The sequence below is a fragment of the Columba livia genome, chromosome 1 (genome assembly GCF_036013475.1).
Source record: "Columba livia isolate bColLiv1 breed racing homer chromosome 1, bColLiv1.pat.W.v2, whole genome shotgun sequence".
Taxonomy (NCBI): Eukaryota; Metazoa; Chordata; class Aves; order Columbiformes; family Columbidae; genus Columba; species Columba livia.
Genome location: NC_088602.1, coordinates 170,506,192 through 170,532,012, shown reverse-complemented (window position 1 = coordinate 170,532,012; position 25,821 = coordinate 170,506,192). Strand labels below are relative to the sequence as shown.

At 38.5% G+C, this 25,821-nt stretch overlaps 1 protein-coding gene across 14 annotated transcripts in view; it reads right to left on the bottom strand.

Moving 5' to 3' along the window:
- The window catches only part of ATF7IP (activating transcription factor 7 interacting protein), a 109,843-nt gene that overhangs the window by 48,085 nt on the left and 35,937 nt on the right, over window positions 1-25,821 (bottom strand). For 13 of the 14 annotated variants that reach the window (XM_065045365.1, XM_065045306.1, XM_065045359.1 and 10 more), the window contains exon 2: window positions 775-1,820. In XM_065045365.1, the coding sequence (XP_064901437.1) occupies window positions 775-1,813 (1,039 nt within the window). In that variant the 5' untranslated portion in view covers window positions 1,814-1,820. Of the gene's footprint in view, window positions 1-774; window positions 1,821-12,381; window positions 12,498-25,821 lie in introns of those variants that run through there. The other variant, XM_065045330.1, reaches the window with a different exon arrangement.

The window sequence follows — 25,821 nt, the reverse complement described above, 5'->3', positions numbered from 1 at the left end:
AAATTATTCACCTGTTTTATTTTCAGAAGTGCAACAGTATGTCAATGAGTATCCGAACAGATACGCTTATAAAACTGCAGGACAAAAATTCACTACAGAGAACATCCACTCAGTTTAACATAAGAAAATCTTCTGCTAACTACATAAAGAGACTAAAGTAGCATATTCCTACATTTAATAGTTTCAAATGTTACTCAGTTGGCACAGTCATCAGATAAAAGTTAGATAAAAACCATCATGAGTTAAATGAATAAAAGCTATATGGCACAAAAACCATATATGGACTTGCACTTTTCATGAAGTAAGTTCTAATACTATCTTTTGGTTAAAAAAAAAAAAAAAAAGAAATAAACAAATGGGACTTATGGCATGCCTAGATTATCAGTATATGTTTTCATTCTTACTAAAGAAAGTTGAAATCCTTTCTTCCCCCTACAGAACAACAAATGAACACATTTCTCCTCCCACACATCTTTATATTCCATGTCAGATCATTACTCATCTCTCCTCTTCTTCCACCCAGTATCCCAGTTTGTAAAGAGTATGAGAAAAAAAAACAAAACAAATCAGATCTTGGATATGACAGTTTGTTTGGTGTTACTTTTTTTTTTCCTGGGCCTCAAATTCCCTCCTTGAAAACCATACAACTACGTAACACAGAACTGGTGGGTAAGACTGCCTTTTTGATTTAGAAACATGTCACCAGTGTGTTGTTCTAAGAAATGAACAAAATCTCAGACTTGAAGCAAAAGTACCAATTTAGAAAATTCTTACCTGGAAGACAAGACTTTTTCGGTAGTATCTCTTCAGCACGTTCCTCCTTCTCATCACAGGGATCATCTTCATCAGACAGTACTAAGAAAGCCTCTTTTGGCAGACTTTCATTGCTTTCCTGCTTGGAAGGCGAACCCAAACAGCTATCTGTTTTATCTTCTAAGTCTGGGACCGTGTCATCCACTGGAAAAAGAGAGCTCAGTTTGTCTTCAGCAGGTGCTAGTTTTTCCAAAATTGGAATAATTTCATCTGTTTCCATAGAGCCAGTATGGTCCAAGATACTTTCACTTGGCTCATCTACTGTCTTCTGAATAGTGGTTTCTGAAAGATCTGCAGTACCAACTTGCTTGTCCTTGGGTTCCTGGTCAGCTTCCATCCTGCTAGAGATGGCTTCTTCTCCAACAGCATCTTTTACACTTACCTCTCCAGTCCTTTTCTCCTCACCAGATGAACTGGAACTAATAGTTAAGTCATTTGTTTCTCCCTTCTCTTGAGAAGAGTCACTACTATCACAGACTGATTTACTTTCACCTTCTGACAGGATGTCACTCTTTCTTTCCTCCAAATGATCTTTTTTATTATTTTCTTCACAGAAGTCATCTTTATTGCTACCAAGCATTCCATTTTCAGCCTCACAAGCTAAAGCAGTACCAGTATCTTTATCTTGCTCAGGAGTAACATTCTCTGGAGACAGCGTTAGAGGTTTGGGTTTTATGTCATTGACTATGTTCCCTGCCCTACTTTCAGGGCTTTGGGATTCACTGATTTCCTCAGAAGCTGTCCTGCCTTCTTCAGACTTAACACACAATTCCACTAGGCCATTGACTTCCTTCTTGTCCTCTGTACAGTCTGTACTGCTTAAAGGGGAATTTAAATCAGAATCTCCATTCTCATGCTTTCCATTTAACAGTTTAACTTCAGTTGTCTTCAACAGCTCCTCTTTAACCTTATAGACAGCTTCAAGTTGTTGTCGATCACTTACTCTCATTGTTTTTCGTGCTTTAAAGACTTTTTTCTGAGGTTCCTCTGTGCTATCCATCTTGACCCTTAAAGAAAAAAAATCAGAGAGAATTGTGAAGGTAACAACTTATTATAATCGTATTACAGTGTTCCTAAGACAGACTGCAGAATTTAGCACATTTTAAAGCAAACTGGTTGAACTGTATCTACCAAACCAAAGAAACATCTGGCAACACACTTAAATTTTGTTTGTCCACAGTAAGAGTGAGTACAAGTTTCTAAGTATGCTGCACAAACACGTGTACGCAAAAATCAGTGAGATCACACCATAACATTACATAGTAATATTCTGATTACACATTTTAGACCAGTCGTATTGTAGTATCATTACAGCAAAGCCACACAATGAGGTTATCTAGCTAGAAACAGGTACTGTACTAATGTAATATCCAGTAGCCTCTCTTCTCACAAAAAAAAAATTACGAAATGTTCTTGGTTCCACCAGTTTACATAGTTTTTAAGAAAAAAATACATGTAGTTTCAAAGAGAATTAACAACTGGGGTAAATGACAAGACTTTTAGATCAAGTAACTTTTAAGAAAATGTCAATAAATTGAAAGAATTTCTGAATATGTCATTAAGATACTTTTTTGTTCCCCTTTCTGTATAGATCAAATAGACATTCTTCCCCAACATTTATACACTGGTTAAATGCACTTGTTTTTTTAAGAGCACTTTCATTCAATTTGCAATAATATTGTACTAAGACCATCGTGCTTATGAAAACTAGAGTTTTGGTAGTTTCTTTTAGAAAAAATTCCTTTTTCAAGGAAAACTGGTAGTTTTGCCCTCCATATAATTTTATTCATTTGATCCACCCATGCAAATATTAAGTACAATAAGAACATTAATATATAAAAAAAATAAGAAAATTAATGTTTGCAAATCTACTTTATCAAATCAATAAATGGACTTGAATTCAGCATTATTACTTAGGAAGTTAAAATAATTTTGTTGAAATACAAATTTTTAAAGCTATATTTTTCCCCCATGTGGTCTGTTCTAGAACCTCATTTTAAAGGATTAGATATGATAATATTATTCAGATGCAGAACACAATTAAGGAACTTGTTATATACTTAATGAAACTCAGCAACCAAGATCGTCAATTAGCTGATGCTAACCAGCTTAGGTCTACCAAAGCTACTATACCATCCTAAGTTAATCCTGTTTAGGATATGGTTCTTCCTTATTTTTTCAAAACACACAAAAATTCACTTGGGCAGTTAAAGATATTTCAGCAAGCAGAAAAAAAGAAAGAAAACAAATCAGGCAGTTATTCTAATTTTTCTTTCACAAACAGATGATAAGCAAATGTTTAGACCACTGACACAGCACAATTATTACAAAAAGGATGCATATTAAATATAAGTGCTCCTGCAGCGGGATTGGACTAGATGATCTTTTGAGGTCCCTTCCAATCCCTAACATTCTGTGATTCTGTGATTTAGTACAGTTCATTTTGTATATTCCCCCAACACACTTTCATCCACAGACCTGAGAAATTGATTTATAAACTGCATTTTGTCTTATCAAGTGAAGTATAACATTTTGTTGATTTTTTTCGGTAGAAAAGCAGGACTATCACCAACATTAGCTTACATCAGCCACAGTTTTCTACAACCAAGTCTTAGAATTCACAAAACAGACTCCACGCCTCTAAGTATCAATCTGGTTCCACTCTCTTTGTAACCAATCTTGCCTAGAAGTTTTATTTAGGCAATGTGTCCTGGTTATGGCTGGGATGGAGTTATTATGTTGGTGCAAAAGTAACTGCAGTTTTTGCACTGCTAAAATTTGCTGTTTGATATTGGAATACATTCTTAAATAAATGTGGTTATGTTATACATAATTTTAATGTGCTTGTCTGACTTTATGTTATTCTTGCTACTGACTTATTACTTGCTGTTTATTTTCTATTTAATTTAGACTATGGAAATGTTAGACAAAAAGCAATTTTCTTGTTTGAGTTCAAAATGGGTTGTAAAGCAGCAGAGACAACTCATAACATCAACAACACATTTGGCCCAGGAACCGCTAACAAACATACAGTGCAGTGGTGGGTCAAGAAGTTCCACAAAGGAGATGTGACTGGCCATCAGAAGTTAACCACTGAGAGCAATCATGGAAGATGATTGTCTTACAACTACACAAGAAGCTGCTGAAGAACTCAACATCAACCCTTCTATGGTTGTTTGGCATTTCAAGCAAATTGTAAAGGCGAAAAAGCTTGATAAGTGAGTATCTCATGAGCTGACCAAAAAAAAAAAGAGAAAAATTGTCTTGAAGTGTCATCTTCTCCTACACAACAACAGTGAACCATTTCTTGATCAGACTGTGATGTGCAACGAAAAGCAGATTTTATATGACAACTAGCAACAACCAGTGGTTGAACCAAGAACTTCCAAAGCACTGCCCAAAGCCAAACTTGCACCAAAAAAGTTCATGGTCACCGTCTGGTGATCTGCTGCTGCTCTGATTCACTTCAGATTTCTGAATCCCAACAAAACCATTGCATCTGAGAAATATGCTCAGCAAATTGATGAGATGCACCAAAAACTGAAATGCCCGCAGCTGGCACCGGTCAACAGAAAAGGCCCGATTCTTCTCCACGACAACGCTCAACCACACATCACACAACCAAGTTGAACGAATGGGCTACAAAGTTTTCCCCCATCTACTGTATTCACCTAACCTCTCGCCAACCCACTACCACTTCTTCAAGCATCTCAACATCTTTTTGCAGGGAAAATGCTTTCACAACCAGCAGGATGCAGAAAATGCTTTCCAACAGTTCATCAAATCCCGAAGCATGGATTTTTACACTACGGGAATAAACACAATTATTTCTCATTGGCAAAACTGTGTTGATTTTAATGGTTCCTATGTTGATTAATCAAGATGTGTTTGAGCCTTGTTTTAATGATTTAAAATTCATGGTCCACAACCACAGTTAGTATTGCATGAACCTAACAATTTTCTTCCTAGTAGCTGGTATAGTACTGTGTTTTGGATTTAGTATAAGAAAATGTTTTGGTTGATTCTAAGCGATGTTTACACAGAGTCAAGGACTTTTCAACAAGGAGGCTGGAGATGCCCAAGAAGCTGGGAGAGGAACAGCCAGGACAGCTGATCTAAACTAGCCAAAAGAATATTCCATGCAATATGGCATCACACTCAGTAGATAAACTAGCTAGGGGACTGCTGCTCAGGAACTGGTGGGGTATCAGTTGATAGGCTGCGAGCAATTGCATTGTGCATCACTTGTTTCATATATTTTTATTATTATCATCATTACTGTACAAAGAAAATTAACTCTACCCCAGCCAAAACCAGGGCAGCATCTACCCCTTATTCTGTATCATCTACATCATGTCCCACTCACCAATACATTCCAATTAACCATCACCATTTTTCCTGTCTTTGGATATACACACACAGACATCATTCCCTTAGACTACGGGCCATCCCTGTAAAATGTCTGTTGAGTTTGCTTAGTCCATGACTTTGGGCTCCATCTGTCATAACAGTCTTTCAGGACAGGAAAGATGGTGTGTGACACTGGATAGTTGCATACTATGTCTGGAGCTCATAGCTGGTGTATCTGCCATGGCCCATGCCCATGGTCTGTGGACTGAAGATGTACAGCACATTTTTTACATCTTGTCCTGCTCGGACTAGCCCAAGGGCTACTGCATGAACAATCTCCTGTTTAATTTGTTCAAAACCTTGCTGTTGCTCAGGGCCCCATTTAATACCATTCTTCTTCTGGGTCACCTGATGGAGGAGGCTGTAATTTCAAATATGCATTCTCCAAAAACCCACAATACCTAAGAAAGCTTCTGTTTCCTTTTTATTAGTTGGTGGAGACATAGCTGCTGTTTTGTTGATCGAATCCACTGGGATCTGATTATGTCCATCTTGTCATTTTTTTTGTCTAAAAACTGTATCTCCTGTGCAGGTCCCTTGCCCTTACTTCATTTAATGGCAAAACTGGCTTCCAGAAGGATTTGACTGTTTTCTTCCCGATTTCAAAAACTTCTTCTGCTGTGTTACCCCATATGATGATGTCGCCAACATACTGCAGGTGTTCTGGAGCGTCACTGTGTTCCAGTGTACCTGGATCGGTCCATGGCATATGGTAGGGCTGTGTTTCCACCCCTGGGGCAGTCAATTCCAAGTGCACTGAATGTCCCTCCAAATGAAAGCAAACTGTGGTCTGCACTCTGCTGCCAAAGGGATTGAGAACACATTAGTGATATCAGTTATGGTATATCAATTGGCTGCCTATGACTTCAGTTAATGTTGAAGTTCTAGCATAGTATCACTCAGTGACAGCATTAATTCATTCAGGCCACGATAGTCTATTGTTAGTCTCCACTCTCCATTAGACTTTTGCACTGGCCATATCAGACTTTTAAAGAGAGCCTTGCTGATCACTCCTTGGCTCTCCAGTCAATGGATGGGAAACTCCAGCTTATGGATGGGAATCAGGGAGTCTCGGTGTAATATTGCTGCCAGTACACTGTCACGACAGCCATCAGCACCTGTTGCTCTTCAATCCTCAGCAACCCCACAACAGAAGGGTCCTCTAAAAAACCAGGCAAGGTAGAAAGCCGTTTGATGTCCTCCATCTCCACGGCTGCTACGCCAAAAGCCCACTGGTACACTTCAGAGTCCTTAAAATACCATTTTCTGAGGTAGCCTATGCCAAGGATACACAAAGCCTCTTGGTCAGTCACACTGGGGTGCTTTTGCTGCTCATTCCCACTTAGGCTCACTTCGGTCTTCAATACAGTAAGCTGTTGGGATCCCCATCCATCCAGAAATATAAAAGAATTATGCCCTTTTATAGTTTGATGGTGTTAGGGTATATATCGTGCACTGGTGTCCACTAGAGCCTTATACTCCTAGGGGTCTGATGTGCCACACCATTGAATCCACACAGTCCAATCAACCCAGTTGTCTCTTTCCTCCACCTAGCCGGAGGCAGGGCCCTTCTAGTCCAGGTCTTACTTTTCGTTACTCACTTCTCGTAATTACAAATCAGAATTACAAATTCTTTCCATAGGATCAGAAGTAAGATCAGCCTTTCTATTCTGTCTGGAGAGCTGCCCACTGGAGACTAGAAGAGCAATTTTCCTGGAAAAACCTCCATTTGTGATGGTTTTCCCTTGCAAGTCACATATCTGTGCCTTTAGGGTCAAAGTAGGGTTCATCCCACTTTCTCATATCCTCTCCATGGCCATGCAGATAAAACCACAGGGTGTCCTGTGGCGTGTGCCTTTTATATCCTCTCTCTTGAACAGAACACCTCTTACTCCTGATGGCTGAGATACTGGTCCATACGGGTGGGGAGTAGGACCTATCCTCTTCGATTTGCAGGACGTTCTGGGACAGTTTCTCCACGACCACAATGAGGAAGGAAGAGAGATGTTCTTATTGCCATAGCTGGCCAGCAAATTCATCTACTGTTGGTTCCTCTCCATCTTTCCAGTTTATTACTGCCAATGAGCTAGCATACGATGGTAACGCACTCCGTACAACCTTCTGCCACACAGGCTGTGTGCACTGGACTTCATCTGAATCTTTGGGTAACTACTTGTTGTCCAGGTCACTATAAATTACCTCCAGCACAACTAATCCCCTCAGGTACTGGATATATCTCTCCATGGTAACCTACTACATATAATATCTTCCTTGAAGGGATACCTTTCCTTTATGCCTAACAGAAGTTGCCTCCAGAGGCTGCGGGCTTGTATCCCTTTTCCAATTGCTTTGTCAACGCCCCTTTTCCCTAGGAAGGGATCCCAGCTGCTTGGCTTCCCTACCCTCAAATTCCAGGCCTCATGACCCCAGCACCAGAGCAGCCAGGTGACAAAGTGCTCGCTGGGATGGTGTCTGAAATATTTTCGCATATCTCGCACCCCATTCAGTGATAAGGATCAGGTTGTGGTTACTATCTTCCTTCTTATCTTCTTGTGATAGTCGTGCTTTTTCATCATCCCTTACTAAACAAGCTGACTTTTGCTTCTAAGATTTCTTCTTCTGTATAGGGACAACTGATACTTGCATGAGTTGGTCCTCCGGCCTATCTGCAATGTCTGTTGCCAGGGCTGGAGTGGCCACAGTGCCCATCATTTTGTTGTCAGATCCAGAGACCATCTCTTCCCCTTGAGGTTTCTGAGTAATGTTGAACAGGGGTCAGTAGGTGTGGATCAGGCCCCAACATGTTGCAGTGATTTGTATCTCTCAGGAATTGCCAGGGTGACAGCACACTTTTTCCAAATATTTCACTAGTGTTTCAGGATTCTGTACTTGGTTCAGGGATGACATTCCAAAACACCGGAGATGTCCAGTGTCCTAGGTACTTGTCCATACTATTCCATGAACACTGCCACTCTACCCAGCCTTGGGCAGATCTCTGGGTGATATTTTTAAATAGTTGTTTAACCTTAAAAAGAGACCTAGAACACATTCAGCAGACACAGCAATAGAAGCATGCTGGCTTGAACATCCCAAAGGTATTAAAACCTCTCAAGAGCAGTAGTAAATAGCTTGAAGGAGAAAGAGAAGATGAAAGAGTGGGAGCAAGTATCCCTTTGTCTTCCCCATAAATTGTTGTCTGAGGAGAAGAGGTAAAGAGCATGATTAATAATAATCCCTGCGAGATGGCACCTGGGGTACAGAGATGACAGCAATGTAGAGTAAAAATAACAAGTTAGTCTTGTGACCAGTAATGCTATCATATTATAAATCAATGTTACCTAGTACACCCAAATAATAATCCTGATCCAACTCTGAGAAGTGATAAACAGTACCACAGGGAATATATACTCCAAGTAAGGATTTACACAATAAAACCATGCAGACAAATACCACAACACTGTGACCAGCGACAACTGAAGTAATATAATGAATGCCTGTAATGAATTTACTTTAACACATGCTGGTCAAATGTGATTATCTCAACCCTTCTAGTTCCACACTGGGCACCAAAAGGAGTGTTGTGGTTTAAACCTGGCAGGTAGCTAAACACCACACAAGGCCATTTGCTTGCCCTATGTTCTCCTCAGTGGTATGGGGGAGAGAACAGGGAGGGGAGGTGTGGAAAAAGGTAAACCCCATGGATTAAGATAAAAACAGTTTAATTGAACAGAAAGAAAAAATACCAACAATGATAATGATAATGAAAATGATAATATATAAAACAAGTGATGCACAATGCAATTGCTCACCACCTGATGTTGACCAATACCCAACCAGTTCCCAAGCAACAGTCCTTTGGCTAACTTTTCCCTAGTTTATCTACTGAGCATGACGTCATATGGTATGGAATATTCCTTTGGCCAATTTGGGTCAGCTGTTCTGACCATGATCCCTCATCCCAGCCTCTTGTGCATCTCCAGCTTCTTGGCTGAAAAACCCATGACTTGGTATAAACACCGCTTAGCAACATCCCAATCACCAGTGTATTATCAACATTCTTCTCATACTACATTCAAAACAGAGCTCTATACCAGCTACTATGAAGAAATTTAACTATCCCAGTCAAAACCAGGACAACTTTCTATCTTAGGACAGCATCCAAAATCTAATGCATTTCTATAGTGAAACCATTAAAAAAAAAAAAAAAAAAAAAGTTTCTCAGAAAATTCCATTGTTAGGTGGTTATTTGAGTAACTCATTAATATTTTCAGCTGAATCCCACAATCTTTTGCAACCAAAGAACATCCAATAAAAGATACTGTAAGTGACAAAATTATAATCATAGATGAGTTTAAAAAATGAACACTAAAATGCTAGTTAACAGCTAAATATCATGTATCACTGCAGACCAGTCTTAAAGCGTTCCCAGCTATATCCACAAGGGAGCGCACTGCAGCCAAGTAACAGATCTTTGTGACAGAAAAAAATAAATCTGTAACCAGTTCAGACAGGTTTGGTCCTACCTGTGCAAGTCAATCAGCAGCCATCTGATAAATAATGCCTTCCAGTCTCTCAGAGGGGTAAGGAGGTTGCCCTTCAGAAAGCAACTCCAGAGCAGATTACACAAATTCAGTCTTGCATAAATAAAACATTTAAAACTAGTAGTGTTGTAAATGAATGTTTGTTGGTAGTCTACCTTTGTACTTAAAAATTAACACAGTTTAGCTACATTTGCTATGCACTTCCCTCATCTGATGCTTCTGTATTTTCAGTTTTTACTCCTTGTGTGACCAAGTCACAAGAAGGAAACTAGTGGCCTAGGCACCAAGCCAACAGGGGCAAATCTTTTATTTCAAAGAAAGGCATTTGTACAGAACTGCACAAAATGACTCCTGCATGTAGAACTAAGTGTGTAAGGGTTAAATGCTGCAAATAAGATGATAGGCTTTGGGTTGCTTTTTTTTTTTTTTTATTTTTAAAATACAATAATCAATTTTGAAACACCAAAACACACATTGTATATATTTGTTTCTATATAATCTATGAAAATTCCTTTTTCATTTTACGCTTGAAAATCAAGCATACTTCAGCATGAGAGACACAAACACACCAAGAGGCACCCCCTTCCAATAATATCTGGAGATTTCTTTCTCATTACCAAATATGTGTTACATGGCAAAAACAAGATGTGCCAGTGCACACAGAAATACGCAAAGGACTCCTCTTTCAGCCAATTAAAAAGTTCTCCTTCTGCTTATTTTTTATTATTATTATTATTACTCTGTAGAGATCACAGCTCTAAAGCAACAGAGCAAAGTATTATCTTAGCTGCTATGGATTAGCCTATCATCGTGTGCTCATAGGAGCAGCCCAAGAGCTGCTCGAAACATTAGCCAATCAGCAAGCAGCTGCCTGAATCCCGCCTGGTAACAGGCAGCAGACAAAAGAGAAGGTCATGGAAACATGGCAAGGGAAGAGAGGCCGGAATCTAAATAATAACGCACAATGGCGTTTGCATAGTATCATCAGTCTAGAACAGCACTGGAACAGGGTCCTTGAGGTGCACACAGTGCCTGCTAAAAGCACCACAACCAAAAAACATTTGCCAAAGCACAAAAACTACATGGAGGAAGTAAAACCTTTGATCATGAAAATCTGTGTTCAAATATGCAAAAGTCTACTTAAAATGTAGCATAGCCAAACCAAGGAAAGAGAGGCAGCAAATGCTCAGGAACATTTTCTTCTAGATGGAGAGTCCCAGAGAACTGAAGTGGCAAATAGAATCTACTTTCAAGTAGTGGTTCATAAAAAGCAGCTCTCAGTTGAAATAATCTATAGCAATGTTGATATACATTGTCATAAAATTAAAAACTATTTTTTAAAAAAGTTTGTGATCTATTCTTACAGAACATGCACTGAAAATATGTGCCTATGATTTGGTTTTCTACCACTAATAAAAGCCTACTAATATGACTGAATGGAAGATACACACCACTGGCCTACTGAGATCCACAAAACTAAGTCTTTATGTTAGAAGGTAATAAACAAACCAGCGGACATATGATCATGCAATAGATCTGAGTTTTCCTTTTAGACTAAAATTAAATTATCATTGGCTGAACAAAGCGAAAGAAGAACGTGCCATTTTCGAAGAAAAAAAACTGAGTCACCATCCTGTCCCGTGTTACCTAGTGCACTTGTTGTGGTTTAACCCCAGTCAGCAACCGAGCACCACACAGCTGTTCGCTCACGACACCGCCCCAGTGGGACTGGGTTGAGAATAAAAACCCTCATGGGTTGAGATAAAGACATTTTCAGAGGATAGCAAAGGAAGACAGAGTAATAAATAATAACAGAATATGGAAAACAAGTCATGTACAGTGCAACTGCTCATTACTTGCAGACCAATGTCCAGCCCATTCCCAAGCAGTGATTCTATGCCCTGATCAATTAGTCAAGTTTATCTACTGAGCACGACATCACATGGTATGGAATATCCCTTTGGCCAGTGAGGGTAAGCTGTCCTGGCTGTGCCCCCTCCCAGCCTCCTGGGCATCTCCAGCCTCCTTGCTGAGAAGTCCTTGACTCCATATAAGCATTGCTTAGCAACATCCCAAGCATCAGTATATTATCAACATTCTTCTCATAGTACATCCAAAACACAGCATTATACCAGCTACTAGGAAGAAAATTAACTCTCTCAGCCAAAACAAGGACATGCACATACAGCAAAACAAGATGCACCATAACTTAAAAAAAATTTAGCATTATTTTTTCCGCCATGTTTAATATCCAGTATCAAGGTTCACAGTTTAGGAAACAAGCAGTGTTTCCCCCTGCAGCAGAGACCTGTAATTTCACAAGAGCACCCAAGGGTGAGCGCACTGCAACCCCACATCCCCTCTGCATCCTCTCCCCTCCAATGCACCAGCCTGCGGTCCTCACCTCAGCATCGTAGGCAAACTGACTCAGGCCCTGTATCTGATTGGCTAGAAAGAGCAGCTGTACTGCAGCCAATCAGACAGCAGCTCCTTAAATTCCACCCAGCAACAAACCCCCATGAAGCTGTTGGCAAGAGCTCAGCCAGGGGATGAACATGGGGCCCCACTGCACAGGTGAACGGGTTTGCACTGAACGAATTGAACAAACAAGACTTACCGAAGAGCTAGTAAATAACGAAGTTACGGGTTTGCTGTTTGAGACCTAGAGCTGCACAAAACACAGGGTGCACAGCCTCAAGAAAGATTCGGTGTTCAACATGCAGGAACATTTTTAGACTCCTGAATTTCTGCAATATAAAATGTTGAATCAAAAATACTGCTGAGATCCTGGGTTCAAGTATGGCAGCTGTTAACCTTTCCTTTCTTCAAATGCCATGCTATGCTTGTGTTTTTCTAGTGTCCCAACAGAGGCATCAAAATCTGTGTTTCTTCACAAATGCAATACGACTTCTGCCTTGAAAGTAGAGGCCTTTCTCCTTTACCCTTGCGCTCTGCCTTTTGAGGAATCAGTTCAGTAAAACATTAACTCTACATGTGTATCTATGCCTAAGAAAAACAACCAACCAAATGTATAGTTCCAGGCATAGTAAACCAGAGTAAATTCACAGTACGGTTTCAAACAGTTTGTATGGTCTTTGTGTACTGTACCTGATTGACAATTTCATGTACAAGCTTCAACTACGGTCTTATCGCTGTGGCATCACACTGAACTAAACAGCTGTCCTGTGTCCTATCTACCACCAGAGCATAACAGCGACTCTGGCTCATGAACCCATTTCTCATACTAAATTAGTAATTTTAAGAATTCTCTTCCCATGGGGCTGCCACGCCTCCTGGAAAAAATGGATTCCTCATAGGAAAAAGGGCCATCAAGTCCATTTACACAACTAAGATCTTTCATCTGCTGGTGGTTTTGCAGAATTGTCATTACATGTTTCATCAGTTTATGCCTTGATAACTACTAAACATAAAATGCATACTTTTGGAGATGGAAGAATGGAAAAGAAGTGAAAATCTTTCCTACAGAACCTTCAATTAAAGTACATACTCCAGTTAGCCTTATACACGCAACTCAAGTGCCTTATAAACATCCACTCTTCAGGACATGAAGCTTAAAACCTCGTTCTCCAATAAGTTTGTCTTTTTCTGTAAACTAAATTTTAACAGCCATTTAGGTCATTAAACCAGTAGAATTCATTGAGTGGAACTCAGCCAGAAAAAACACAGTGCATTTCTTACTTCCCACAAGTGTTAGAAATTTCAACTTTTACCAACAACTCAAAACATAAGCTTTCAATTCAGCTGTGAGATCTCCAAACACTAAACTAACATTGCTGTTCAAAATATCTGTAAAAGGAAAATTCAGCTTTCTTATTGACTTTTTTAGCACAATCTAAAAGTATGTTTATTTCTTTAAAAAATGGATTCACTAAAATTACATATAAAGTTGAATTTGTGCATTTTAAAATACATTTGTGGAATATTATTATACACCGTTTAAATGTTATATTGCAGTTCAATCTTTGGCACAAGATTAACAGTTACCATTATCCTTAAATACGAGGAGAAACTAATAATTCCATAGAAGTGGACAGTAACTGCCAGAACACATCTGCAATTAAAAACTTCTCCAACTTCTGATATTCCAAACTTAAAACCTGAACAACCTGAATTAATCATTGATGTACACATATACAAAAAAAAAATATTATAAGCTCTTTTTTTAAAAAGGCAAGATGTTCTCTTCATGTTTAGACTTCTCTATGCATTATAAAACGCAGTATTTTTTCTTTTTACAAGTGAAATTTCAAATGAAAATTCAACAGGCTACAGGCATAAGAAGGTATCACTAATGTATGAAGAACTGCATCTTTTAAAGATAGACGTCTTTATAAGCCTCCTGTTAGATAAAATGCAGAATAATGCTGTCATAAAAAATGATCTATTTACCATTAACATTCCGTATTTTCTAAACTAGCTCACATATTACGTACACAACTAACTGTAGTGATGTAACTTTGGCTTTCAAACACTTGCAACTTGGTGACATAGAATTTCAGAGGTGAGCTGTTTGATGCTAACAGTGGTCCCTTGATGTCGCTTCTCAAATGCCAGAAGAAACACAAGTGGCAAGAAAAAGGTGATGCTGCATTAAAATGTTTTTGTCATGCATACAAGCACTTTTTATAAGGTTTATTTTTTTTGCCAAGATTACATTTTTTCAGTAGTGAAAAGAACTGAATTTAGAACTGAACTAAAATAGCAGTTGATTGTTTGGCTGTGGGAATCTCCTGTTTTATAAAATATTATCAGTACTTCGTCTAGGAAAGATACCCTGTCTCAGGAGGGGCAGAACACCTGCTGCACTGCTTGTTCCTTGCTTAGACCAACCCTTCTACACACACAAGTCACTGCTGAACTCCCACCAAATGCAGCACCTGGGATTGGAGGAGGCACGTCTTCAGTTATGAAAAAGAATCATCCACTTCATAATTTCATCTAATCGAAGCCTGGTAGGGACTTTTCATAATTTTTAGGTTTTGAAGGCAGGAAAGCTATTTGCCTGTTTTCCACATAAAATTATGTGTTCTCTTTCTGGGAGGGAGCCTCTGCACCCACCTTGCCCCTCACCAGTTCCCGGGCCGGCAGAGCCAAACCTGCCCTGCCCGATGGCCGGGCGCTGCGGAAAATTTGCATACCGCTCCGGATTGGCTGCGGGACAGTTGTTTAGCATAAACCAATCCGCAACCGCGGGCGGAGCCACCGCAGGGGGCCTGTCCAAATCTGCCCGGCAACCGGCTAAAAATAGAACCGGCGCCCTAGCGCGTCACGAAGACGGGGAGCGATGAAGCGACTTCCCCAGGGTGACGTAGGTGCGTATGAGAACGCGTCGCACGGGTCCGCCTCCTCCCGGCACGAGCAGCCGCCACGCTGCCGGTGCTGAGCAACGGCAACTGCAAACACGAGGAACGAAGGGACACCCAATCTTCACATTTTGTGACAAAAGCAGAGGTGTTAAGTGCGGGTATGGCGCACATATGCTTTTGTACTTTTTTCTCTGTTTTTTCTTATAATTTCTGAAGCACTGCAGTACTTTTCTTTTCAAATCAAAGCATTAACTACTATAATCTGCACATTTGCTTTTTCCTCTCCTTCATTTCTAAGCAAGCATGAACTGGAACCATCTTCATCTACCACCCCATGTTAGTCTGGTGACATGAAAATTGAATCATCCACCCCACCACAACAGATGTCTTCAAATCCTCATTAAATGAGGACTCATACGTGAAGTTAAAGACTTCTTTTTGGCTCCTGAGTTATCCCTTGTTAAGTCTCACCTCACCAGAGACACACCTGTGCCATTCATGCACTCTAACTAAAGAAAGGTGAGCAGGCTGAGCCACCAATAGAAACTCTGGAAATAGGAAAGGCATCTTGAGAATAAAAAGGAAATACAAAACAGTCTAATTAAAGCACATCATTTTAAAATGATCATGTAAATGCATGTTCTATTATAAGTAACTGCAAGCAATGTTCTACATATACAGCACTGTACAATTTTCAACCTACAGAACAGGTATCATTACACAAATTTGACTTTCAGTACTACTGAACTGACAGCCTAAACTCTTGACTGCAGCAGAAGCAAGCCAAGAGGTTTCTGCGCTTTCCACCGTATCTGCCGTCAGGTTTCTGTTTCATGGAATTGGTTGAAGGCGGGTGAAAGCCAACACAGTGAGACAGATGAAAAGAGCACCCAACACACCTGGGGCAGGTATGTGTGCCTAATCCAGGTCTTTAGCAGCCTGAAAAGCACTGTCTGACACAGAAGGTATTCATAAGCACATCTGGTACCTAAAAACATATGTATTTTCTACAAGGCTGTCACAATTGAATAAGGAGAGAAGGAAGAAAGGTAGCCGATGTGGATGGTCACAGAGTGACCACAGACAACAGCTGATAGCTGTTGAATAAATGACTCAAACAGAAATCATGAAAATTAACCAGAAATCACAAGAGGAAGGCTGAAATGAGGGAAGGCAAAAATTTTAATCAGAGATCTTCAAAATAACATTAGAAGAAAAAAAAATTAATAATGAAGTTTCTTGTAAAAGCTACAATTTACCAAAACTTTATTACCTGTACCTACTGTTAGAACGATTTGTCACAATTATCCTTCTTTCAGGAAAGGTAGCTCATTCCATAGAGGTTAGTTAGCTACTGCTAATGAACTTTACCAGGCACTGTGCCCCCCCTGCCTAACAGATAGTTTTTCATTAATCAAGAGAGGCTAAATGTTTTCCAACAGAAACTAATGTTGGGGAAGGATGGGAAATGAAAAACTTATCAACCTAATATTCTACCAGTCACTACTAGATATAAGAGGAAAAATCAAAAAGCATGTTTTTAGTGCTGGTAACCCATTGTATTAATATGCTAAGAACCCTTGATAATACAAGTAATTCATGTTTTTAGAACAGTAAGCAGTCACCCTCCAACATTTCTATTGCAGTCAATTTCTTATTATACCAAGCATACAATAAGATTTATTTACCCTAGTAAAAATGTACAGCAGATTACATTGTCTTGGGTCAATGGGCAGACAATTATTTTTCAGCATTTGCTGCCAGGCAAAGATTTGTCACTACTCAAACTTGTGAAGACTTGTAAGAAAAACTACCCAAGGTATTACCCAAACAGCACTTTAAACATTTCATAATCAAACACATAAGCAACCATAGCATAAATGATTCTTCAACTTAAGCATGCTTAGAACCAGCTCTGCAGACACAGGTTGCCAGACTTAATTTAATTCAGGAACAGGAAGCAGAAAGTGGACAAACACAAGGCAGTTTCTTTACGTAGTTCCAACCCTGGAAATAAACATTAAGAACAATTGAACTAGTTTTGAAAGGGGGTTTGATGGCAAAAAGTAACCTGAAATGGTAGTAATTCTTGCTGTATTCTTCCTTCCTAGAACCTTCAGCATACCCACCTTTTCTCACTATACCTGCTGCATAGTCAGTCACATCTTACAATATTGCTATACTCTATTTGCCTGAGTTGTTTCGAGAACAACTGCAATATCTTAGATTTGTTACGATATAAAAGTCTCTTTTCTCTTTAGTGCCTTCTTGCCACACTTTTAAAATCCAGTACAAGTAGATGTGAATTTTGAAATAACGTCACACCAGTTTTAAGTGGCACAGTTGTATACATCTGCATCAGCAGCACCTTAAACAAGAACCAAAGTGTGATATGCCCTATTGATTTCTGAGGTGCTGACTTATACCTAATGCTAATAGGTGCATGTCAACTCAGATACTCTGAAAAACAAAGATACTTGAACAAAAGCAAAGGAAGACAAAAAGAATGCCCTGAAAGTAATCGCTCAAGTTGATGGGAAAATCCTTTTGTATTTGGTTTAAAAAAACCCATCTTCCTGTCAATGCTTTTGAATTAATAACAAAATTGCATGCACTCCACATTAAGTGCATTGATACCACATTACACAGTATGCAGTCATGTTGCATACAAAGGATGAAATCAAGTGAGAATATGATGCAAGCACTGGTGAGGTGGCACATGAACTCAGATCAGAGTCCTCAGCTACATTAAAGCTAACCTTTTAGTTTAACCCAGCAAACACAAAACAACCCAGCAAGTGAAAAAAGCCTCAGCTCAGATCGGTTGTCTGATGCTATTAACCACACAGCCGCTTTTAACAATTAAGCCAGCACAAGACAGGCGGAAGGGGAAACAGAACCACTTCAAGGCTGGTGTGCTGCATACCAGCGTTTCAGTACTAACTTTAATTACCTGTACAACTACAGCACTGAGCTAGATCAGGGAGCTTAACCCACAGATATGTATTTAGTAGGAGCAGTGCTTTGTTAAACTCAGCTCCCTGAACTGGCTGACAATCAACCACAAGAACACCTGGGCACCAGAACAGGCAACAGCCTTGGGTTTTCCGGGTGTAGATGTATGAATCAAGGACTTGCTGTAATAGGCAGACCTTCCAGAGGCTGACAAAGCACTACAGGTGTCCCATGAAGTTGGCTTCATCTGGCTAATCAGGTTTTTTAGGGACAGGGCAAGGAGGCTGTCCCACAATTAAATATATTTGATATTTTCAAGTGTATGTCTTCTTAATTATTTTTAAATGCTCGTAACTGCTCCTCTGACATAAAAGTAATATGCGCAATAATATTAATTACATATATAATAATATGTGGTTATTTCTTTAAAGCTTCAAAAATAAAGTACTGTAAAGAAGCAGATTAAAGATCTAATTTAATGCCTGGTTTTGGACTATACTAGATCAGTGTATTAACAAGAAAGAGAGACAAATTTTGATTCTGCTCTATGTGTAATACCAAGCTCCTAATGTGAATTTTTAAAAAAATATTTCCAGACTTATGTATTCAGTTACAGATTTTAAAATGTTGATTATAATCTGTATTATTAATTCAAAACCATATTAGTACAGAAAATATGGAAATCCATAAGAGTCCCACCCGTTTAAAAATATTTCAGTGAACATCCTGCAGTATGCTCAAATATTCTATTATCTACTAAAAAAAAAAAAAAAGTGGTGGCTCATATAAAGCTCATGGTGGTGGCTCACACTAAGTTTTTTGCTAATTGACCTGATGGTAATCAAGTATGTTACTACTATTAATAAATGTTACTTTGGTGCTTTAAATTGATGACAAGCTTTGTTCCATAATATTCTCAAGTCTTCCTGGTCATGTGAAGCCATAGTTACATGCATGTGAGCTGTAGACATTTTCTGTGAAACTTCTCTACTTGTCCATCTGCTTGGATTATGAATTAATTTAGTGGTTTGATGTCTATTTTAAACATGCCACGAAAATGAATTAAGGAAGAGTGTATTTATAACCCACAACTGGTTTGGATGGCTCCACTTAATATTCAGTTACCCAAACAAACACAAAGTGTCATCATCACAAAGTTGAATATTGCATCAACTAAAAAGGTCAGACTGCTTAGAAAAAAACCCATGTCTAGTGTGCCAGAGTATCCTTAAGGGAATATAACTACTGAAGCTTGAAATGGCTTAGCCTAAAAGTAATTACATCTTCCATAAACATGATTTGCAAAATTCATGTGTCTGCATTTGGTAATCAAAGAGAATAGTCATTTGTGACAAGGACCAACAGGGAAAAGTAACCCCTTAAGGGGTCACAGATTATCCTAAAACTCAGAAGAAAATTTTTAATCTTTAGCAGAGGTTGACAACATTAAAGCATTTCTGCCCTTCCCCTCCGATCATTTTTGCTACAAAGACAGAAAACTGATTTCCCTGGCTCTATTCTTTCCTGAAAATAATAATAAATTAACTTGAGTTACCATATTAGGAAAAAAAATAAACAGAATTAAATCCCCCAAACACTAGTTCTGCTTGGCATATACCAAGCAATCAGAGGTTTTGCGCATCTCAACCTCTTCACTAAGTATTAAACACAGCTTACAAGTAATAATTTGTGATTTTTAATTAACATAGTACAGTATGAATTCACAGTAAATGCAAATAATAAATGTACCTTTTCATGCAGCTTATCCACATTTAGTATCTAGGGATTAAAATAACTTCTAGAGTTTATAACTTACAAGATAATTTGAAAATACAGAGAACAACAGAGAAGCTAACCTAAGCAAACTATAATGCAGCTGTACTAAGTTGCCAAAAGTCTCCCATAAATACAGTAATTCAAATTTGATGCAGCTTTCCTGTCTCAAAAGAACTAGCATCCAATGACTGATCTGACCATTACGGGACACACCCTTCAAACAATAACACATACAAGTAGAGTTGTTTGGAGCACAGCATTCCAAATACTCCTACTGGCAAGCTTGCTTGGATTAGATGACTCCCCCTCCTTTTGCTGGTTACCTGCAGTCACACCTGTCTTCAACCTAGATATCAAATACTGATCCTGAACAAGGCATGCAGAAATTCTGTCATATTTATAATACTGAAATAATTTTAAATAAATATTCTAGACATGATCACTCTGATCTCTCAACTGATTAGATTCACTCCTTGAATCCTTAAGGATGAACTTCAAGCATTGAAGTACAAAATCTAAAACTGGGTAAAGACAATAAATTATGCATTAACTCAACACTGATTAAAAAATGCTGATCAACAGATGAAAATGAATTCTAACATATACAGAAAGATGATAAAATTTTTCTCTAACAACAATTTTAGACAAAGCTGGTTTACCCAGTTTATCTTTTCTGTCCTCATACACACTTCATTGAGAACATCAAGTGTTTCCCAGACTTAGGCTACTGGAGAAAAACACATAGTTCATGCACAGGAAGTGGAAACATGGTAGGGGAAGAAGGGACAGAAAAAAGAGACAGAAAAAAAGAGATAGGAAGCTATCTAAATGCATTATGAAAAAATTTAATTATTACTAGAGTGAGCAAGCAGTCAAAATTACTTTTATTATGCTTGGTACTTTACAGCTTCTTCGCTACAAAGGCCTGACTTATCCCTCTATTGAATGCATATATCTTGCACTTTTATTGGTGGAGAACTGAGTCACAGAGAAGGGATACTAACTAGCTTACTCCAGATCAGTCAAAATGCCTAGAAATGAAACCAGCCAACCAACCACAACAGCAACAAAAAACCCCCCCACAATTTGCAGCTCTCAAGTCTCTCCTACCTTCATTTCATTTATGCCTTGTCTTGATGAAAAATAACAGTAAAACACTAGTAAACTGTTGCTTTCCAAATGGACCCAGTTTGTAAGATCTTGCATTAGATGAGATTATTAAAAAAACCCCTGAAGTTATCTGAAGAAATAATAGTGTCATATACCCCTTTTTGCCCACATTTATATTTGTAGTCTATTACCACAATCACTTAAACCTGTATTTTGAATCTGTCCAGTACTCTAAGGTGCTTTGAGAAACACAGTGAAACTAAAAAGATATTTTGATACAGGTAATGCAGAGAGGACACACAAGACTGCATTTGGCATCAGTCCTGTGCCATTTCTTGATTTGTAAACATCTTGTAGCTGTATATAACAGAAGCCTAAGATGAACAAAACTTATTCAGAGTATTTTACCTTGGGCAGGGAAAGGGTAAACTCCTATTCCTCTAGCACTTCAGGTTTTTCTGGAGTGTAGTTCCTAGGTTAGCCTACAATTATTGAAGATTCCTAGTTATTCTACATGACAATTAGTAACACTTAGTTTACTTTTATTGGCAGCTCTTTCAGAAAGATCAAGCTGATAATCCACCACTGAAAAAACAAACGCAGCATACTAAATGAAGAAGTACAGAAAGATCAATAGTGCCATCATTAGTGCCTTGCAAATCACATTTCTCAGTGGTGAAACCTGTAGCAGAAATAACCTGAAGAAATTATCTCTATTTTTTTCCATGATATGCCCAGATAACTAAACTGAGTCTTCTGTCCTTCAAACAAAATTTGCATTTAGCACAGCTGAAATACAACTGAAGTAACCTGTGCAAGTGTCACAAATGCACAGATTTGGTTTTCACTATTTATTGGACAGCAGCCTCTCTTAACAGGTATTACCGTTTAAAGCTGGGCTGATAATGAAGCAGACAACAGATGCCCTCTACTAATCCTCTCTATGCCCAGAAGGGAAAGGAGAAAAGGGAGAGAAACTTATGGGTTGGAAAATTAAAACAGCTTTAATAAAACAATAACAATGAAAGAGTATAATAATATTATGAAGACAATATTGAGTTTCCCCAATGATGAACACAGCATTGCGTGGCACACACCACTGCTGCTGCAGGGCAGGCACCCTGAAGTCCTGGTCTGGACACATCAGCAGATGGGAACCAGATTCAGGAATGCACTGATTGGGATCAGAGGCAGGAAAATGAGCAGAGTCTTGCATGGATGCTGGCTGTGAAAGAACAGAGTGCAACCACCACGATTCCTCAGCTTTAAACTGAGTACAAAGTGTATGGGATGGAACACTTCATTGGTCAGTTTTTGGTCACCTATACACTCCTCCCCACAGGCACGACTCTCCTACGCCTCTTGACTTGTGGAACACAAGAGGTTTAGCAATGACCTTGGTTTCTATAGGGATGAATATAAGCATGGGCCTCTCTGCATACCATTCTTACCCTTACCTTAGCAACAACCGTAAACATCAATTGTTACCAATTCTGGTAGCAGATATTGACTGAAAACTGTAGTCAACTTCAGAAAGTACAGTTACTTAAAAGAAATTTAACTGAAAGAAAAAAAATACTGAAAAGAGAACTGATTCCATCCTAGTTGAAACCAAGACAACAGATCAGTACTAACCCATTCTAAAGAGAAGTAGTACAAAGATGAGCATAGCAACTCCAAAAGACACAATGTGAGTATTTACACTTCTGTTCTCTGGTACTGTCCGGAATAAAAAGGCAAAATAAAAAAAAACTTTATTTTTCTTGATGCCACTGCAGGCTACCTTAAAAAGTGCTTATGTGTTACGAGCAAAAAAAGACAATGAGTAGGCAGGATAAATAAATAAATAAATAAATGTATATACATATGCAAGAAATCAGGAAGTCTTTCCTACATATTTTCACATTAAAAAAAATAACAAACAATAATAGGAAAATAGGAGATTGTTCCAGTTCTGTATAACTTATTCTTCACCATAAAGGCTTTGGAATTCTCCCAGGAGAACAAAGAAAGCATCTCCTCGAGCTTGTCCAAAGTTATACACATACCAATTGATGAGCTGACTGTTACTACAAAGAACCCCTGACTCTACTTCAGTAGTAACACTAACTTGAGATTCATCTACTACTATCCAACCAGCAACTCTCATAAAGCTTGTAAGAACCAACATCAAGGTTTCTATACCTTTGAAGTCTGGCTGAAAACAGTTGGTGGGTAAAGAATCATGAAGAGGAAGTATTTTCATCTCAGTGTGAGAGAGACTTTTTTTACAGTGAGAACAATGATTCACTGGAACAACCTCCCCAGGGAGGTAGTAAAATCATCATTGCTGAAGGTGTCCAAGAGGCTCCAGGGAGACCTTGTTGCAGAGCCTTTCAGTACTTATAAGGAGCCCATAAGAAGGATGTGGGCAGATTTTTTAGAAGGGCATGTTATAACAGAAAAAGGATTAATGGTTTTAAACTAAAGGAGAGGACATCCAGGCTAGACATGAAGAAGAAATTTTTTGCAATGAGGGTGGTGAAACACTGGCCCAGGTTGCCCAGAGAGGTGGTAGATGCCCCATCCCTGGAAACATTCAAGGCCAGGCTGGATGGGGCTCTGAGCAACCTGATCTAGTTGAAGATGTCCCTGCTCATTGCAGGGGGTTAGGCTAGATGACCTTTACAAGGTCTGTTCCAACCCAAACTAGTCTATGATTCTGTGATTCTGTATTCTAAGATATTTTAAATAAAAGGTCCCTTCCAATCCAAACTGTTCTATGAACTGGATGAGGTGCTAGATAATCTCATCTAGGCTCCCATCCCAAGGAACGTTGGACCAGATAATCTTTTGAAGTTTCTTCCAACTTGGTGTATTTTATGAACTTAGCCATAAGGCTGATCTTGTGACCAAAAGATCAGCATTACCTGCCAGTTTTTTAAAAAAAAAAACCTCTAAAATAGGACCTTCAAAAGTGGACAGATGACTAGTGTTACATCTTCAGCAAGCAAGCAGTGATTGCAAAGTTGAGGAGGTACCTTTCAAACCAAACTCTCTCTCCCAACACAGTAAGCCAGTAAAAAAAAAAAAAAAAAAAAGTACTCCTCTTTGAATATGCTATATACACATATATAAAATATATACAAACATATATTTTGTATTCATATATATATGTATGGTTAGAGAAAATGTGATGCAGGCTTACAATAAGAGCAGTCTAGAAGTAATGAGGTTGTGAACTTAAGGACTTAGTTTATATTTGCACAGGGTTTAAAATATAATTCTTGTATATGGAAGCTGAAAAATATATGCAAACAGTAGAAGGTCACACTGAAATAAGCAGAATTAAACTTTAGGCACCTTCCTCTCAGGAAACATATTCATCTTGTTTGGCGTCTCTGGTCAGATATGCAAAAAAAAGATACAACCCAATTAAGATCCTCATTCTGAAACAGTTTCTAATTTATATGATGTAAGACACAGACTTCTATCAGACCTGAGATCTGCATTCTAAGTACCTGGCTTCCATGTCTTTCATCAACCAATACAGTTAGAACTCAATTTTGCATCTTCTTGAATTAATTTTTTAACTGTTTACTGTCCCAAGATGGTGAGATAAACTATTCATTCAATAAATGCTGCTAATATAAATATACCTGAAGACACTGCAAAAATACTGAGTTTACCAGGATCTTACAAAATTCTTCAAGTTGTGTGACATACTTAGAAGCAAATAAAGACAGTAGTTTTAATGTTTAAGGATGAAGCAGAAGTAATGAAAAGAGAGCGTATGTGTCAGAATTTGTTTTTATCTAGGAATACCCTATATAACAGTGTAGACAGACAGGATGTCTGATAAACACTACTATGAATGTCTTTGTTTTAAGGGGGAGGTACACTGCAAGGCTTAAAAAATCCGTTCTGGAAGGGGAAGGTTATTTTCAGAAGTCCAGTCTAGGAGACACTGAGCAACTGACAAAGACTTTAAAGTTCCCCTCAAAAACATAGCACTTCTTTGTTTTTGTTTGGTTTTGATTTTTTTTTTTGGTGTGTGTGTGTGTTTTTTTCTTAATGCAAAGAATTCAAGTGAAAACACCAGGTTAAACTTGAGGACATGCAAGACAATGCATTTTTAACTAAGATCCTCACACCTACAAAACTTGTTGATTAAAATGAGTACTATTAACATTTCCACAAATTTAGACTATACTTTCCATACATAGGTTTCAGCCTTCACATCCCATTTACAATCATCTTAATCTTCCACCTGCAAAATTTAATTTCAGAAGAATGTTCAAAACATTTCACAAGTCAAGTTAGATTTCAAAATATGTTTACACTAGGAAGTCTTAAAGTGAGGGAAAGAAGAAAAGGGAAAGTGAGGGAAAGAAAGCTGTTGCCAGTAGGGCATGCAGAACTACTCTGAAAATGCGCAATACAGTTGAATAAATGTACAGCAGGGAGCGTTGCAAGGGTCACTGGGGATATTAGGGCTGATACAACATGGAAAACTATTGGAAGCAATTTATCCTCAGAAATAATTAAATCTTTTTTCTGCAGGTTCTGCTACCATAGCCTATGCACAACTAATCCAGTGTAATCCTGCCTCAAATTCTGAAGAAAAGTCAAGGAGCAGAAATACTAGACCCTATTGCTACTATAATACAAAATATAATATTATACCAAAATATTTTACAGACAGTGTTGTTTACCACTAGGAAACATAAATTTGCAAAATCAGTTTTATTGCCAGGTTCTTGTTTCCTATCCCTGACAAAAGTGGTTTGAAGGTTCACCACAATAACAAAGAAATAATTATTGACTTTCATGAGAAAAAACAGCTTTAGACATCCTCTTTGCACATCCTCATTTTATAGCAGCACTGCTGCTGTAAACACTCACTGCAT